At 53.7% G+C, this 15053-nt stretch overlaps 7 protein-coding genes across 7 annotated transcripts; 4 read left to right on the top strand and 3 right to left on the bottom strand.

Annotated features, from left to right (window-relative positions):
- Positions 1 to 544: 544 nt before the first annotated feature.
- BDY24DRAFT_379545 (Hsp20/alpha crystallin family protein) lies at positions 545 to 1688 on the top strand. The gene is made up of 5 exons (XM_076639053.1): positions 545 to 730; positions 821 to 846; positions 933 to 1098; positions 1264 to 1418; positions 1533 to 1688. Exons 1-5 carry the CDS (start codon positions 568 to 570, stop codon positions 1569 to 1571), a joined length of 549 nt encoding a protein of 182 aa, XP_076499540.1. The 5' UTR covers positions 545 to 567; the 3' UTR covers positions 1572 to 1688.
- On the bottom strand, positions 1615 to 2289 carry BDY24DRAFT_379544 (uncharacterized protein). The gene has a single exon (XM_076639052.1). It carries the CDS (start codon positions 2037 to 2039, stop codon positions 1632 to 1634), a length of 408 nt encoding a protein of 135 aa, XP_076499539.1. The 5' UTR covers positions 2040 to 2289; the 3' UTR covers positions 1615 to 1631.
- BDY24DRAFT_232697 (uncharacterized protein) lies at positions 2192 to 3387 on the top strand. Its single transcript, XM_076636642.1, has 4 exons — positions 2192 to 2364; positions 2431 to 2630; positions 3118 to 3280; positions 3333 to 3387. The coding sequence occupies exons 1-3, from the start codon at positions 2344 to 2346 to the stop codon at positions 3275 to 3277; spliced, it is 381 nt and encodes a 126-aa protein (XP_076499538.1). The 5' UTR covers positions 2192 to 2343; the 3' UTR covers positions 3278 to 3280; positions 3333 to 3387.
- Positions 3388 to 4283: 896 nt separating this feature from the next.
- MTM1 (Mtm1p) lies at positions 4284 to 5729 on the top strand (the record flags this gene model as incomplete). The annotated part of the gene is made up of 4 exons (XM_076637083.1): positions 4284 to 4419; positions 4702 to 4792; positions 4882 to 5335; positions 5424 to 5729. Coding segments are annotated over 4 exons (987 nt in total), but the record flags the coding sequence as incomplete, so codon positions are not given.
- Positions 5730 to 5741: 12 nt separating this feature from the next.
- BDY24DRAFT_232859 (sugar porter family MFS transporter) lies at positions 5742 to 9710 on the bottom strand. Its single transcript, XM_076636643.1, has 23 exons — positions 9500 to 9710; positions 9371 to 9392; positions 9182 to 9204; positions 9094 to 9117; positions 8847 to 8922; positions 8710 to 8757; positions 8562 to 8620; positions 8389 to 8484; positions 8242 to 8318; positions 8139 to 8169; positions 8015 to 8075; positions 7673 to 7940; positions 7532 to 7589; positions 7360 to 7428; positions 7256 to 7290; positions 7116 to 7190; positions 7037 to 7047; positions 6866 to 6962; positions 6704 to 6777; positions 6517 to 6616; positions 6345 to 6425; positions 6155 to 6265; positions 5742 to 6073 (listed from the first exon to the last, which is right to left on the bottom strand). The coding sequence occupies exons 1-23, from the start codon at positions 9597 to 9599 to the stop codon at positions 6032 to 6034; spliced, it is 1638 nt and encodes a 545-aa protein (XP_076499536.1). The 5' UTR covers positions 9600 to 9710; the 3' UTR covers positions 5742 to 6031.
- A 2552-nt stretch (positions 9711 to 12262) lies between these two features.
- On the top strand, positions 12263 to 13223 carry BDY24DRAFT_379514 (uncharacterized protein). The gene is made up of 3 exons (XM_076639051.1): positions 12263 to 12606; positions 12691 to 12764; positions 12844 to 13223. Exons 1-3 carry the CDS (start codon positions 12367 to 12369, stop codon positions 12995 to 12997), a joined length of 468 nt encoding a protein of 155 aa, XP_076499535.1. The 5' UTR covers positions 12263 to 12366; the 3' UTR covers positions 12998 to 13223.
- Positions 13224 to 13313: 90 nt separating this feature from the next.
- Positions 13314 to 14236, bottom strand: BDY24DRAFT_412558 (uncharacterized protein; the record flags this gene model as incomplete). The annotated part of the gene is made up of 5 exons (XM_076643078.1): positions 13314 to 13429; positions 13498 to 13774; positions 13871 to 13945; positions 14078 to 14154; positions 14221 to 14236. The coding sequence occupies 5 exons, from the start codon at positions 14234 to 14236 to the stop codon at positions 13314 to 13316; spliced, it is 561 nt and encodes a 186-aa protein (XP_076499534.1).
- Between the last annotated feature and the right edge of the window lie 817 nt (positions 14237 to 15053).

Genomic DNA, 15053 nt, shown 5'->3' with positions numbered 1-15053 from the left:
AAGCACGTGGTGGTAAGGCGGAGGGAGGGAGGGAGAGAGGGAGGGAGGGAGGAAAAGGTGAGCTCGTCCTCTGAAACGGCCATCTCCTACTCTCTTCAACTCTACAGACCATCTCCAAAGCCACTCAACACGCTTCTCTACCATCTCGACTCCTTGTCTGAGAGTAGACCATCGCTCGAAGAGAAAATTCTCTCCCGATTCTGCTGCTGCTCGGAGCGACCCCTCCTCTGTCCCTCTCCCTGCTCCCTCTCCCTCCTCCTCCCTCCTCTTCCCTCTTCCCTCTTTTGCAGCCTTCGACTCCCCTCCCGTGTCAATGACCTCAATTAGTTCTCTGAAACCTTCTCCTCCTTGAAAGATAGCTCTACAGATTTTCTCGCAGCATCCAGACCTTACTAATCCCCCCTTTCTCGACTTCTAGAAACTTCTCGACGCGAACCTAGACTATAAAAGCCAGGTTTTCCGCTCTCTTTTTTGCTTTTCCTCCCTCAACTCCCACCTTCCCCTCTCAACTCATCAACTCATCAACTCATCAACTCAACTCAACCCCAATCCCTTCAAGTCTACCAAATGTCCCTTCGAACCTTCCGACCCTTCTTCTCCAACCTCGAGTTCCCTGCTGCCTCGCCCTCTCTCTGGCAGCCTCCCTCTTCCCTCTTCGACAACTTCTCTCCCGCCACAGCTGCTTCGTTCCCTCCCGTCTCCATCGAAGAGAAGGAGAACGGCTACGAGAGTGAGTCTTTCTCCTGCTTCTCGCTCGCTTTTCTATCACTCGTTCGACGACGACGCGACTGACTCTTCTCCTCTCGTCGTTCCTTTCCAGTCATCGCTGACCTCCCAGGCATCAAGGTTCGTCGCCCTCTCCTTGCTGTTCCTACCTTCTTTGAAGATCTACTGAGCTGACCTCTCTCTCTCGTTCCTTCCCACCTGCACAGAAAGAGGAGCTCAAGGTCTCTCTCGGAGATCAGAATCGACGACTCATCCTCGAAGGAAACGTCGTTCGCAAGGAGTCGACCACTCCCTCTGGAACCATCAAGGAGGTTGAGGGAGGAGAGAAGGGAGAGGAAGGAACTGTCGCTAAACAGAACAACGGAGAGAAAGGTGAGTCCTCTCTATCTATCTCTCTCTCTCTCTCTCTCTATCTCTCTCTCTCTCTCTCTCACTCACTCGACGGTGACGACGCGTCGACTCCGTCTCTTTCTTTGAACCTGACCTTTCCTTTCCTCCTTCCCTTTCTTTCTTCTTCTTCCTCTTCCTCTCTCTCAGGTCTCGTCAAATCCGCTGGAAGGAACTTCCTCGTCGACGAGCGAGTCTTGAGGCAGTCCTTCCATCGAGCCTTCCACTTCGCGACTCCTCTCGATCCCAAGACGCTCAAGGCAAAGCTCGAAGAGGGAATGCTCAAGCTCACGGTTGAGAAGCAGGTTCGTTCTCTCTCCTCCCTCTCTTTTCTTCCTCCCTTTCCCCTTCCCTTTCCCTTTCCCCTCCCTTTGCTGACTCTCTCTCTTTCTTTCTCTTTATCCTGCCCATCGTTGCAGGCTCAAGACGCTGGAGTCTCCGTCGTCAACATCGAGTAGTCGAGTGCATTCCTCGATTCTCCGTCGTCCTTCACATCTCCCTCCTCCTTCTCTTCTTGCTTAGTTTCCTTCTTTAACGATCTTCTTCAACGATTCGATGAGCCCGTTTCGCTCTTCTTCGCACTCTTTTCGTTCTGGAACGGAAAGGCGAAGGGAAAGAAGGAAGGACGGAAAGTGAGAGCTGGCACTCGACGCGTCGCCTCTTTCCTTCTTTCCTCTACCACCAACTCCTGCAAAAGATACTGAGAGCGCCATTGGCGATAAAATATGCTCGCTATAAGCTGCGATTCCGAGACATATGTACAGATCCATGGGGATACGAGGCCGAGACTGGCAAGGAAAGCCAACCGGGACCCGAAGAGAAACGAACCTCGACGAGTAGATGCCCTGAGGGGAGCTTCTCGAACTACAGCACAGTAAACAAAGGGGCGGAAGAAGTCTACAATCCTCAAAAATTACCATGACCATCTCAACTGCCCTCTCTTCGCTGCTCACTTCCCAAACCTCCCGCTCGCGAGCCCACCCTCGGGGACTCTCTCTTCCTCTCCTTCGCAACCGAAAAACCCGATCCTGCTGTCTACACGCTCAAAGCTGATCCTTCTTCTTCCCTTCTACCTTATCTGAAAATTTCCACGACGATTTTGGTCGAGAAAATTCGCCCAGCCAAATCGAAAAGGAGGAAGGACAAGCCCGAGCTTTCGCGAGCTCACACTGAACCACATCCCACTCCTCCCTTCCCTCCTTCTTTCCTCAAAAACACTCAAACACACACATGAACACTGGACAATCTATCGTTCGTTTATCTCTCCTTCCTTCTCTCCTACGCACCCTCGCTGACCGATCTCTCTATATCTCGCAGGCCGTCGGATGGGGAGCGCTTCTCATCGGTTCGCCCCTTCCTCCCTTCCTTCTTTTCTTCTTCCCTCTCCGCTCGCTGACCCTTTTCCTCGGTGATTTTCGCAGGTGCCGGTGGAGCCTACCTCTACGTTCGTCAAGAGATCGACGAGCGACATCGTACAGCAGCAAAGTCGGGGAGGCAGGACAACCGAATTCTGACTTGTGAGTTGAGCTCGCGACCTTTCGTTCTTCGTTTTACAACTCTCTTTCTTTCGATCTGGGCTCTGCCTCTCTTGAAGCTCTCGGTGCTCAGGGACAGGGCAGAGAGAAAGAGAGACGAAGTCTACCCGTCTCTCTTGGATTCTGGGGAGAGTCGCCTCTTCTGAGAGGTAGAGGCGATGGGGAGGAAGGAGAAGGAGGAAAGCGAACGTCACCTTCCATCCCAGAATCGCTGTCTCGACTCTCTGGGACACCCCTAGAGTCGAGGAGTACGTCCTCGCATCCTCTCGAGTCCCCTCGACTATCCTTACTCAGCAAAAACTCACCTCGGCCAGTCCCATCCCCTCTCCTTTCCTCCTCTACAAATCACTCTTTGCGTTCATTCGTCCTGGCGACCGTCCTTCCGTTCCGCTCCTCTAACTGACTCTTTCTTGCCGTTCCTCTCTCTCACCTCCCTGCCATCTTCTCTTCGCTTCCAACCGCACATCAGGGGACGAACGACTTGCTCTGGACGCCGAGCTCGAAGCGATCAAGCTTCAAACCAAAACCGTCGACGCCGTGAAACAGTTGAGCTCTCACTTGCCTTCAGCAACGGCCACGACGGACGCGATCAAGGAGATCAAGGCTACCGAGGGGGAGGTGTATCATAGGAAGTCGTACCTGGATCCGGATTACGGGAAGAAGAAGTAGAGGGGAGGAGAGGAGATCTTGGAGGACAGAGGAGAGCGGAGAGAGGGAGGAGGTCGTGCGACTGGACGAGACGACGAGAAGAGGGTTTCTTCTCTTTCTTTAACTTAATGACGAATGAACATCACTGATCACCTTTTACTGCCTTGCCTACTCGCTTTCTCTGTGCGTCCCGGACTGAAGAAACTGTTGAGCTCTCTTCGAGACCTTCGGTTCGGTCGGACGCAAGCCCGACGTTCTTCTTTCCAACTGCCGCTTCCTCTTCTCGAGCAAACCTTCCGAGCACATTGTGGTAAGACCCCGAGTACACAGGCTTCTCCTCTCTGGACCTTTTGAAAGAATTTCCAGAAAGTGAAGAGACGATGCCCGAAAGAAAGACCGCGTCGCCTCCTGAAACTCGCTCTCTTAAATCTCGATCCTCGACTTTCTTTCCTCTCCGTCATCATCCTATCCCACCCCCAACGTCAACTCCTCCATCTCCCCTCGTCTCCTCCTCCCCTAGACCCCTCGACCCTACCACTGCATGGCCACCGCCTTCCCCTCCGATCTCGATTTCGACCTCGCTTCTACAACTTCTTCAGCTTCTTCCTTCGTTCCAGACGACGTTCCCTCCACTTCCTCTTCAACCCATCCTTCGTCCTCTACGCTGCTTCTTGAAGAACCTCTCGTCGCCTACGGAGCAGGAGGAGGCTCATCTAGCATGGACAGTCGCACCGTGGGTCGATCTGTCGTCAACGGGGGTGCTGGAGGGCGAACGGAAGGAGGGAGGGAAGGAGGAGGAGAAGCTGAAGGGAAGGAGAAGAAGGGAGAGTCGAGCTTGATGGCTCGCTTGGGTAGTAGAGGAGCAGGAGCTATGACTGGAGCAGTGGCCACTAGTTTACTAAGTGAGTAAAGAGCGACGAGAAAATCTTCACACAATCTAATCAGACTCGTTCGCGTTCTCGCTCTCCTCCTTCTCACCTTCCTCCAGTGACTCCCTTCGACGTTCTCAAAACCCGTCTTCAATCCCGTCCACCTCCTCAACCCAAAACCACTCCTCCTCCAGTACCCTTAACGTCCCTCTCCTCTTCCACCAACTCGTGCTGCACCACAACTCTCCTCAACCGTCCAACCCTCAACCCAAACGCAAACGTCACACCTCCCCTGCCCTCTTCAGCCCTCTCCTCAGCCTCCTCCTCCTCCTCTCATCGAGCTCATCAACTCTACTGCTCCTCCTCGGACGCAACTCGTCTTCTCCGAAATGCTTCTTCGCACTCAGCAGCAGGCGCGATCCGACTGGATCTGGTCCCTCCGGTCGGATGCGAGTCCCCAGCGGGTTGGAGGAGGTTGATCGACGATTTCAGGACGGGCAAGCTTGATGTCAGCGGTGGGAATGCGAAGGGAAAAGGAGTAGCGTTGGGTGGGTTCTGGGAGGAGGTGCAGTCGGTGAGGAGGGAGAGTGGGATCAGAGGACTTTGGAAGGGCGTGGGGACGACGCTGTGAGCTCGAGTTTCCCTTTCTTTCTTCCTTCCTTCTGCTGGTCTGTTTGCTTACCACTGACCTCGTCGTTCCTTCGCTTTGTTCTCAGATCTATGGGCGTCCCCTCCTCCGCTCTCTACATGCTAGGCTACACCCACCTCAACCTCCACCTCCTCTCCCTCGCTCCCAACTCCAACCTGCTCTCCCTCCTCTCGCCCTTGTTCGCAGGAGCCATCTCTCGAGGTCTCTCCGTTACTCTCCTCTCCCCTCTAGAACTCTTCCGAACTCGCCTCCAAGCCCTACCAGCTCCTCACCTCCCTCCGCCGACGGTGAAGAGCACGCTCGAAGGGTTGAGCGGGATGGTGAAGAAACGAGGGGTGAGGACGCTGTGGAGAGGGTTGGGAGCGACCCTGTGGAGGGACGTTCCGTTCAGTGCGATTTACTGGGCAGGGTACGAGGTGATGAAGTTGAGGGTGTTGACGGGGCCGACGTGGGTGAAGGGGAGACCCGGAGGGAAGGGCGAGTGGGCCAGAGCGATGGTTGCTGGGGCTAGTAGCGGGATGGTGAGTCTTCGTCTCCCTCTGTGTGCTTCGAGATATGTTGCTGACTCTCCTCTTCTTGGATTCTACTCGTTCTCGCTTTCCTCTCCAGGTCGCCGCCTTCGTCACAACCCCCTTTGACGTCCTCAAGACGCGTCGGCAAGTCTTCGTTCAACACAATCCCAACGCCACTTCCTCCTCCTCCACCATCACCAAACCCAAACCCAAAGCACCCTCTTCGTCGTCCTCGGCAGCAGCTCGTCGTCCAGTAGTCCCAGGAACGTTCTCCCTCCTCCTTGGAATCGTGAAAACGGAAGGTCCTCAGGCGTTGTTCGCCGGGCTGGCTCCGAGATTGATCAAGGTCGCGCCGGCGTGTGCGATCATGATCTCGTGCTACGAAGGAGTCGGGAGCTGGTTGGAAGGGGATGGGGGGTATGTGGAGTGAGTGAAGGAGAGAAGGGAGATCTTTCGACGGACGTCGTTTCAGCTCGTTATTCCATAGACTTAGCTAGGAAGTTCGAGAGCATACATATATATCGATCTACGAACTCATTAGTGTCTTCTTTCGAGAGAGAGAGAGATAGAGAGCGGGTGGGAACGAGAAAACGAAGAGAAGTAGGAAGAGAACGTGATGGGCATTGAAGTGGTCGAAGGAGAGCAGCATAGATAGAAAAGAGGCGAATACAGTATATGCAAAAGGGTAGCGGGGACTGATCATGTTCAGACTCTCTGGCCGTTGTTGACCTTCATGTCTCCCTCGATCTGAGCCAAAGGAAAGGGAATAGAAAGGTCAGCGTGACGCCTCGAGTCGAGCGGGAATGGGAAAGAAAGCTAGAGACGTACATGCTGAATCTCTTCCTTCTGGAGCGTTCCATGAGCCATTTCCTGTTCCTTATGCTGGGCCGCAACGTAGGCATCTCGAGCCTCGAGAGTGGTGGAGCCGAAGAGGATGTCCTGCGAGAAAAAAGGGCGAGAACGATGAGGAAGTGAGCGTTCCTCTTTGATTTCGCTGAAGGACAAGAAGAAAGCTCACCATCTCCTCGATCGACAAGCCCCGAGTCTCAGGCAACCAGAATCCAAAGGCGGCCACGAGGACGTTGATGCCTGCGAACATCTGGAGGGGAGGGAAGCGAGGGCGAAGGTCAGCAACCGGTTTCCGACGCGTCCCGTTTCGTCTCCTCTCCTCTCCTTCCTCAGCTACTCACGAAGAAGAGCCTTCCGTTTGGGAGAGCGAGGACGAGGTAGGGTGTGATCTTGGTCAAGGTGAAGTTGAAAGCCCACTGGGAAGCAGCAGCGACAGCCATTCTGTTGTTCGGAGAGAAAGAAGAACAGGTCAAGTCAGGTCGAAATCTTCCTTCGAGTGCGAACGACGACGACGAAGCTTGAACTAACCCGTAGTGCCTCAGTCGCATAGGGAAGATCTCGGAACAGTAGACCCAGGGGACAGGACCCCACGAGAAGCAGTACTGAGCAGGTGCAAAGACGAGAAAAGTGGAGTGAGGAAAACGAGACGTCGAGGTGAGTCGAGCGAGGAAGGGAAACGTCGAAGCTTACAGGGATGACGAAGAGGTAGATCATAGCGGCCATGGCGATGGATCGACCAGAAGGGGAAGTGGCATCGGGATCAACGTCGGAGGTGATGAAGATGGCACTGAAAGAGAACGATGAAGCACGGGTGAGCTTTGGTTTCGACGCGACGAGACTGATCCACGTTTTTTCGCTTACCCGACGATGAGCTGCGTTCAAAGACAAAATGGAGAGTGAGCAGACGTTTTTAGCTCGGCAATGAGAGCGGGAAACGTACCAGGAACCCTCCCATTCCTACGGCACCCCACCCAAGAGATAGTCTTCGACCGATCCGTTCAATTCCGACGAAGATCTAGACGAACAGAAAGACGAGTGAGGTCAGGTTCAAGATTTTGAGACGAAAATAAACGAGCTCACGAAAATGGAAGTGGCCACGATCTTGACGATACCGTCTGAAAGAGCGGCAGAAAGGTGTCGAGGGTCAGCTTCGAGAAAGACGAGACGCGGGGAGTGCTGCTCACAGATTCCTGAAGCGAGAAGTCCAACCGATCGGCCCTTCAACCCGATGGACTTGAAGATGATTGGTGCGTCTGACAAAGAGCGAAAGTGAAGTGGGAGGGCTTCAGCCTCGAGAGTCGCGTCGCGTCTTTCCTCCTCCCATCCCGTCCTCTCCCCGAGTCAGAGGCGACTCACAGTACGAGATGGAGTTCTGTCCGACCCACTGCTGCAGGCAGAACATGGCGAAAGCGATCTGGTCGAACGAGGAGAACAAAACATCCGTCGACATCAGTCCGAGTCAATCGAAGAAGAACCGAACTAGGGGAGTGAGCTCACGAAGAAGCGAAGTTTCATTCCAGGAGCGAGGCATTCCCTGAACGACGTTCCAGCGGTGTTATCGAGCTCGTACTGTTGAGCAGCAGCGATCTCAGCGAACTCCTCGAGAACTCGAGGATCGTCCGTCGACCTCTTTCGAATCCAAGCAAGGTTGACGAGGGCGAGGTCCTTCTTGCCCTTTTGAGTCAGGAGCCAACGAGGACTCTCCTTGATGAACGGGAGCAGGATGATCATGAGACCGGAGGGTACGAGCTGCATGCCGATGGGGCTGTAGAAGAGACGGAAAGAAGGGTTCAGTCGGGATTGAAGACGGGAGGGGACAGCGAGTGAATCGATGCTCACATCCTCCACGAGTCCGTCGTGTCCTTCAAGGGAGAAACCGATAGACCGTATTCGATCCAGTCTGGCGAAGAGATAGAAATGTGTATCAGTAAATGGTGGCCCCTTTTTGCTTCTCTCTACTCACAAGCAGCAGCGACTCCGACGACGACGACGATCTGAAGAAGGAAGAAGAGGAAGGTTCAGTGTTCGAGAACGAAAACCCTGCATGCCTGGTTCGTTCTACTCACTTGGAAGAGACCCGTGATCCTTCCACGAACTTCCTTGGGTGCCATCTCGGATACAAACGTGGGACAGACAGTGGACACTTGGAGGAAGGGGAAGAGGAGGAAGGTCAGAACTCCGACGCGCTTCAAATCCTCGAAAAGGGAACTCACTGAGTCCAACACCGAGACCTGATATGACTCTTCCAGCGTACATAGGTGCTAAGTCTCCCATAGCAGCGGTCTGAGCGGCGGCTCCGACGGCGAAAACTTCAGGAAAGGTTCGAACGAGACGCGTCAGATTGGACTTCGACTCCTGCTCTAGCTTCAAACGTGTTTCGACTCACTAACGGTTCCGATCATCAAAGCCCACTTCCTTCCGAGTCGTTGAGTAACAGGAGCAGCTCTGTATAAACCGAAGAGAGGCATCAGCACAACGCGACGACGAAGGGTCGAGCGAGGGTTGTTCGCCTCTCGAATCGAAATCCTACTCACCCAAGGGCTCCGAAGAAAGCTCCGACCTGAAGGAAAGATACGACGTTACTGTTGCCGATGATGATATAGAGAGCAAGATCAGCTTCCGTGAGACGTGACGCGGCTGCAAAGCCAGAGAAGAGAGAGGGCGACGATACCTAGAGATGTCGGCCTTTTCTTCAGGAGTTTTGTCTGCGTAGTGAAAGTCCTTTTCGAAGGGAGCCGTGGCGACGACTGAAGAACAGCAACAGGGTCGGAGAGGAGGGAGGGGGAGAAAGTCAGCTCGTCTCGAGGTCGTTTCGTTCAATTTCTTCTCGGTTCTCTGTCGGTCTCCCTCTCCCTCTTTCCAGGTCTATCCATCAACCAACGCCCCACTTTCCCAAAAGATAGAAGCGTCAAACTTACTTCCTCCAGCAACACCAGTATCATCTGCGAGAAAGGAAACGATGTCAGCTTACACGCGTTGCGGGAAGAAGAAAAAAACTCGACGTACATCCGAAACAGAAGATGCCGAGACTGTTACCATCGGCAAAAGTAGACAGGAGAAGAAGAGGAGAGAGAGAGAGACCGATGGTCAGTGCGAAGTCCGGCCTCAGTGCTCTCACGAATAGGACCGACGAAACGCGTGGGCTGAATCGGATTCAGCCCACGAGGGTGAGAAAATCCGAAGGGGAGGACGTACTAGGCGACGAGAGTCAAAAGATCTTGAGGAGAAGAAGCAGAGAAAGAGGAAGAGAGGGGGAGGGGGAGGAGATGGTGAGCGACGTGGCTTTCGTGAAACTGGGAAGGGGAAAGGAGAGGTGGGACTTACAGACTCTGGAGTTTTGGAATCGAGAGTCCTCTCCTCGATCGTACTGGTCGACTTGAGCTGCTTGCTCTCCTTTGTTCTTCCTATCGAAGAGACCCATCATTGGTTAGTAGCTTGCGTTGAAGGCTTGAAGGCGAGCTGGAAAGGTAGGGTTTGATGGGGAAGGAGAGGGAAAGGGAGGGGGACGGTGGGGCTGGTTTGGGGAGAAAGAAAGAGGGAACCAACAACGAGAGCTTTTCAGTAGAGATCCGGAGCGAGGCAGAGCCGTTGACCGGACCGTTGGACAAGGAAGAACGGATGACGAGACGCTTTTGGACTGTTTGAGGTTGAAGGCGGGGAGGGAAGAAGAGAAGGAGGGGGACCGCTGAAAGGATCGTCGAGAGATCAAGCTCTTCGTGAGGGATCGAGATATGATTCTTTGGGAGGAAACGCGTCTGGAACGAGGAAGTCGATGCGAAGAAGTCAGTCCTGACTACTGCAGAAGTTCGAGTCCTAGCGGCAAAGGGAGGGAGGGGGAGGAAGAGAGACGCGTCAAAAGGAGGACTCACGCTGCATGCCAAATTCGAGGCGAGAAGGTTTGATGGGACGGCCGTCTCTCAACTCGGTGCCATTCCTTCTCTGCCCAACAGCTGATGGTCAGGTGTGAGGAGAGGAAGCCAAACGATAGATTGATCCTTGAGAGATCTGACGGGGAAAAGCGAGGTCAAGGAGAGCCGTCACGATGTACTTCGACGGTTCGAGCGGTCGTCGTTGAGAGAGATCGCAGAGGTTAGCTTTCAATCCCAGATATCCATCGATGAGAGGCGATGCTGAATGCGAAGGTAGATTTCGATTAGCCTCAGAGGGCAAGAGTCAAGGGAGACCGAGTGAGTTCAGGCAAGAGCAGCTCCCGAGCTCGACTTTCGTCGATCCCTTCCTCCTTCCCTCGCTCCCCAACCACGTCTAGTCGTCGAGTTAGTGCTTCTGAAGCCACTGGAGGGTTCGCAGAGCTGATAGATCGACACGATACGATAGAGGGAGGGCGAAAGTGATCCAGAGAGTCGACGGAGAGAGGGAGGAGGAGGAGGGACGGTGGTCGAAGGGAGAGATGCGAGAGATGCAGACCGACGAAGACGATTCGAGTGAGCCGAAGATGATCCCCCTAGGCAGCAGGTACAGTTTGAGGTCAGAAGAAAGAACGAGAGAGGATGGCCGAAGGAAAGAGAAGGAGAAAGGAAAGCGGGGAGCTCACAATTCCATTCCTTCCTTCCTCTCTCTCTCTCGTTCCTGTGATCTTCTCCATATATAATCTTGCGGATGATTCTTATGACTAAGGAGGACAAGAATGGAGTGAGCAAATATCAAAACTGATAAACCTTCTGGTAGGGAAGGGAAGTGGTTGAGAGGCAAGAAGTCAAGGAGAAAGAGTTGAGCTCGACGCAAACATCAGTCTGTTCCCCAACCGTCTTCACCATCCTTTCTTCTTTTCGACAAGCTTAACCCCCTTGAACCCCTTTCTCCCTCACCTAGCATTCACCTTCTTCGACTTCGCTACGAGAAGCTGCGACGCCAACTCAGCTCCTCCCTCGCTCCTCGTCGACACCTTCCTCCCTCCGGCCACCCTCCGCACCCTCGACTCGTCCTCAACGACTTCTTCGGCGGACTGAAGACTAGTGAACTCAGCAGCCGCTCAAGGAAGGCTCAGCCTCTATCCATGCCGTTGCTTCTGCTGCTGCGATCGTCGAGAGGGATGGGGAGAGAGGGGAGAGAGGGAAGAGAGGTGGGCTCAATCAAGGAGTTTGGGGAGGAGAGGTGAGCTTTGCATTTCCTTCCGCACTCCTGCCGTTCTATGTAGAGGTCAGGGTTTCAATATACTGCTCTCTCTAGAGAGCCCCATACATCTTCGCTTGCTAGCACATCATTCAGAAGTCTGATCTCTCGCGGAAGGAGGCTCCGTGCTCATCGACCCCCTCCCTCCTCCTTCAAATCTTGACGCTCCCACTTCAGGACTCCTCCTCACCCTTTGATTCGACTCCATGAAACAATACGAATCGACAGAGTTGGTGGGGAATCCAGGAGCTTACTCAAGGAGAAAACTCTCAGAAACCTCATCACAAAAGAGACGAGCGAGCGCGTCGTCTCGTTCCTCCTCTCCTCCCGCCCGCCCCCCTCCCAATTCAACTCTTCACGGCAGTTGCTTATCTTTCAAGCTAATGGAGCCAGCCACATCTCTTGATCAGAGTCATCGACACCCCCTTCAGGCCAAGCGGCGGGAATGTTTCGCCGACTCGCCCCAATTCCCTCGTCCTTCTTTATGGCATGACGCGCCCCCTTGCCGCTGAAATCCTTTCAAGAACCTTCAAAGGTCCCACTTCCTTCTAGCTCTCAACTCCCACCTTCCGACCTTCCAACTCTCAGCTCTTCAACAACCTCGCTTCCTACAATGGTCTCGTGAGTCCTCGCTCTTCGATCTTCAAGTGAACTTCCGACAAGCTTTCTTGCCCTTCCCGCTTCTCGCTCGACCTGAATTTGCTGACCCCGTTCCCTCCCTTCCCTTCTTATCCTTCCAGCGCTGCTTTCCTTCACACCGCCAAATCCCTGCTCGGTGCTCTCTCCCTCGTCCTTGCGTTCTCGTGAGTACCCGTCGCTCCGAGCCGTTTCTTCTTTTGGCTGACCTTCGCCTTTCCCTTCCTTCAGCTCTTGGGTGCTCGCCGCCATCAACATCCACAAGATTATAGAATCCTACGATGGTTACAACCGTGTTGATCCAGCCTTCATCGTGGTCGCTGGTAAGTTTGCATCGGTGTCGTCTCTCCGTCCGAGCTGTCGAGCTTGGAGTTCGAACGAGACGCTGATCGATTCCTCCCATCTTTCCCATCTCAGTTTTGGCGATGCTTTGGTTCCTTTCGAGTGAGTACTTAGGCTGGCTATGTTCGCTTCTATCTCAAGCTGATCTCGGTTCCGTTCTTCCCTCCGTTCCAGTCGTTACTCTCGCTGGCCGATTCTTCAAAGTTCACAAGGCCAAGAACGTCCTCATCATCACCCTCCTCCACTGCCTCTACTACCTCGCCACCGCTATCTCTTACACCGCCACTCGTTACAAGGCTCCCTACAACTGCCCTACCGGTCCTGTGAGTTTCCCTCGATCCAACGACGCGTTGAATCTCATTCTCCCTTGCTCACCTCTTCTCCCTCCCCCTTATTCTTGGCTCCAGCTTCGAGAAATCTCAGGCTGCAAGGGACTCCTTCAAGCTCTTATGGCCGTCAACTGGATCGATTTCGTTTTGACGTGAGCCCTTCGTTTCGTCTCTTGCATCCTTCTCACGAACGAAACAAAGCTGATCTGTTTTCCCTCCTCCCTTTCTCAGCCTTCTCTACGCTCTCACCGTCTACCTCCTCGCCAAGAAGCACACTACTCTTCCCTGGACCAACCGAGAGAACGGGATGAACACCGATATCAACAACCTCTGCCCCATCGACGACCGAACCGTCGACCAGAAGACCAGGAAGGAGCACGTCTAAGAAGTCCTAATCGATCGAACCGTGTAGTTTATTCGGATTCTCTCTTTCTCTGAGTCTGCTCTGTATCCATTCGTCTGCCTATCTATCTAACTTATCTTAATCTATCCCGTCCGAATGCTCACTCGTCTCTTGATCTTCGAAAAGAAACGCGTCGACGTCTTCGTGCTTTTCGGAACAGTCGGGTCCAACTTAAGCGAACTGGCATCAATCAAAACAGAAAGCACTAAGCATCTTTCTTCCTTTACCAATACGACTTGAAAACCACATCTTCCTCGGCCCTCTTCGCTTTCCCGTCCTTCACAATCAAAGGGACGTCTCACGCGTCCTGAGTTTCCATCTGAGCAAGTTGGAAGGCGATATCGGCGTTTCCTTGAGAATCGACCTCGTTTCCCGTGACGGATCTATCGATGGTCGATTCCCAGACGTTGTAGACTGGAGAAGAACAAGATCAGACGAGCGAAACGTCGAGCGAAAGAAGAGAAGAGTCGAGGAGAACCCACAGAACGCCTTCCCCTCCTTTCCGTACGGCTTCGCTCCGACCTCGACAAAGTGAGCAGCGGAAGCCTTGCTCAGTCCAAGGACGAATCCATTGGGCCAAGCGTGACCGTGGAGATGAAGGATGTTTCCGATGTAGAGGAAAGGTTTGGGTCCGTCGAACGTCGAGTCGAGAAGAAGTTGAGCTGCTCGGTAAGCAGAGAGGAGACCAGTGTTTTGAGCGATGGCGAGCTGAGCAACAGGTACGGAAAATGGGGACGGGGAAGTTGACGACGGGGTAGGCTAGCAGAATGAACAGAGAATCAGTCAGAACCGCGCCAGGAGAGACGACGCGACGTGTGTAGAAAGACGCAAGCGCAGTAGATTAGCGTTGTAAACCAGAGTAGAGACAGACCCAAGCTTTTCAATAACTTCCTGGAAGACGTTGTCGACGTTTGAAGGGTCGTCGAGGTTCTAGAAAAGATGAGAGGGGAGAAAGAGAAAGACGCGTGAGCGGACAGTTGGCTCGGAGTCGAAGCCCACAAACGCTCGCTTCTCCCTATCGTCTCCGGTTAATCGGACGAAAGAAGGTATACTTATACTCACAGCGACAACGTGGGCCAACCTCTCGACTCCAGCAAGCTCAAGGTGAGCCCTCCTCGAGACGACGACGACGTTGAAACCTTCGGCGAGAAACCTTGAGCTGATTCCAACTGAGACCCGAGATCCTTAGCCGAAGAGGATGGGACTTCGAGGAGCAGACATAGGGGAGAGTGGGTAGTCGAGATGAGGTGGGTTGAGGCGGTGGAGCTGAAAAAGAAGAGGAAGGCGGCGGTTGAAGGAGAGGAACTGGAAGAGAGGAGAGCGTCAGCTTGCTTCTTGAAGGGGAGTTGAATGCGAGATAGGCAATATCTACTGCCGCTTGATCAGCTGAGGATTTGCTGATCAACAGACACAGCGAGCTTCGACTGCCGAGTTCAGAGCCGCCTCTCCCCTCCCCTCCGTTGCGAGCTCGTTCTATGGCAAGATCCTTCTCCTCAGAACTTGATGAGCGATTCCAAAGTATCAGCTGGTCCCTTCGAGTTCGGAGTATTCAGATGAGAGAAGGTCTTCCTCCCTCTGCTGGAGCGTTTGAATCCTCGAAGGTCGAGCTTGACTGACACGAGCAGGCTCCAACGTCGAGCCCATCAGTCTGAGTCTTCAGAGCTTCATCGTGAGCTCTCTGAGTTCCTCGAAAGAAGATGGACTGTAGAGAGCTATAGTGGTGGTCCGAGAAATGGTCCCAGATAGAGCGAAGAGTGGTCAACGACGAGGAAGAAGAACGAGAAGGAGGAGCTCAAGACCGAGCTCACCGTTCTCCTCCCTCCTCCTTCCAAGCTCTGGAGTCTCTCGTTTCGCTGCAGCAGATCGTAGAGTTAGGATAAACCATCTCGTCAAAGGGAGCTGTCGTTATTCCTCGATGCTCAAACTGAAGAGATGGTCGAAGGGAGGGAAGGAAAGCACGTGGTGGTAAGGCGGAGGGAGGGAGGGAGAGAGGGAGGGAGGGAGGAAAAGGTGAGCTCGTCCTCTGAAACGGCCATCT

This window comes from Mrakia frigida, assembly GCF_051309035.1.
Source record: "Mrakia frigida strain ATCC 22029 unplaced genomic scaffold BDY24scaffold_5, whole genome shotgun sequence".
Classification (NCBI taxonomy): domain Eukaryota; kingdom Fungi; phylum Basidiomycota; class Tremellomycetes; order Cystofilobasidiales; family Mrakiaceae; genus Mrakia; species Mrakia frigida.
This window is presented reverse-complemented; position numbering and strand designations above follow the sequence as displayed.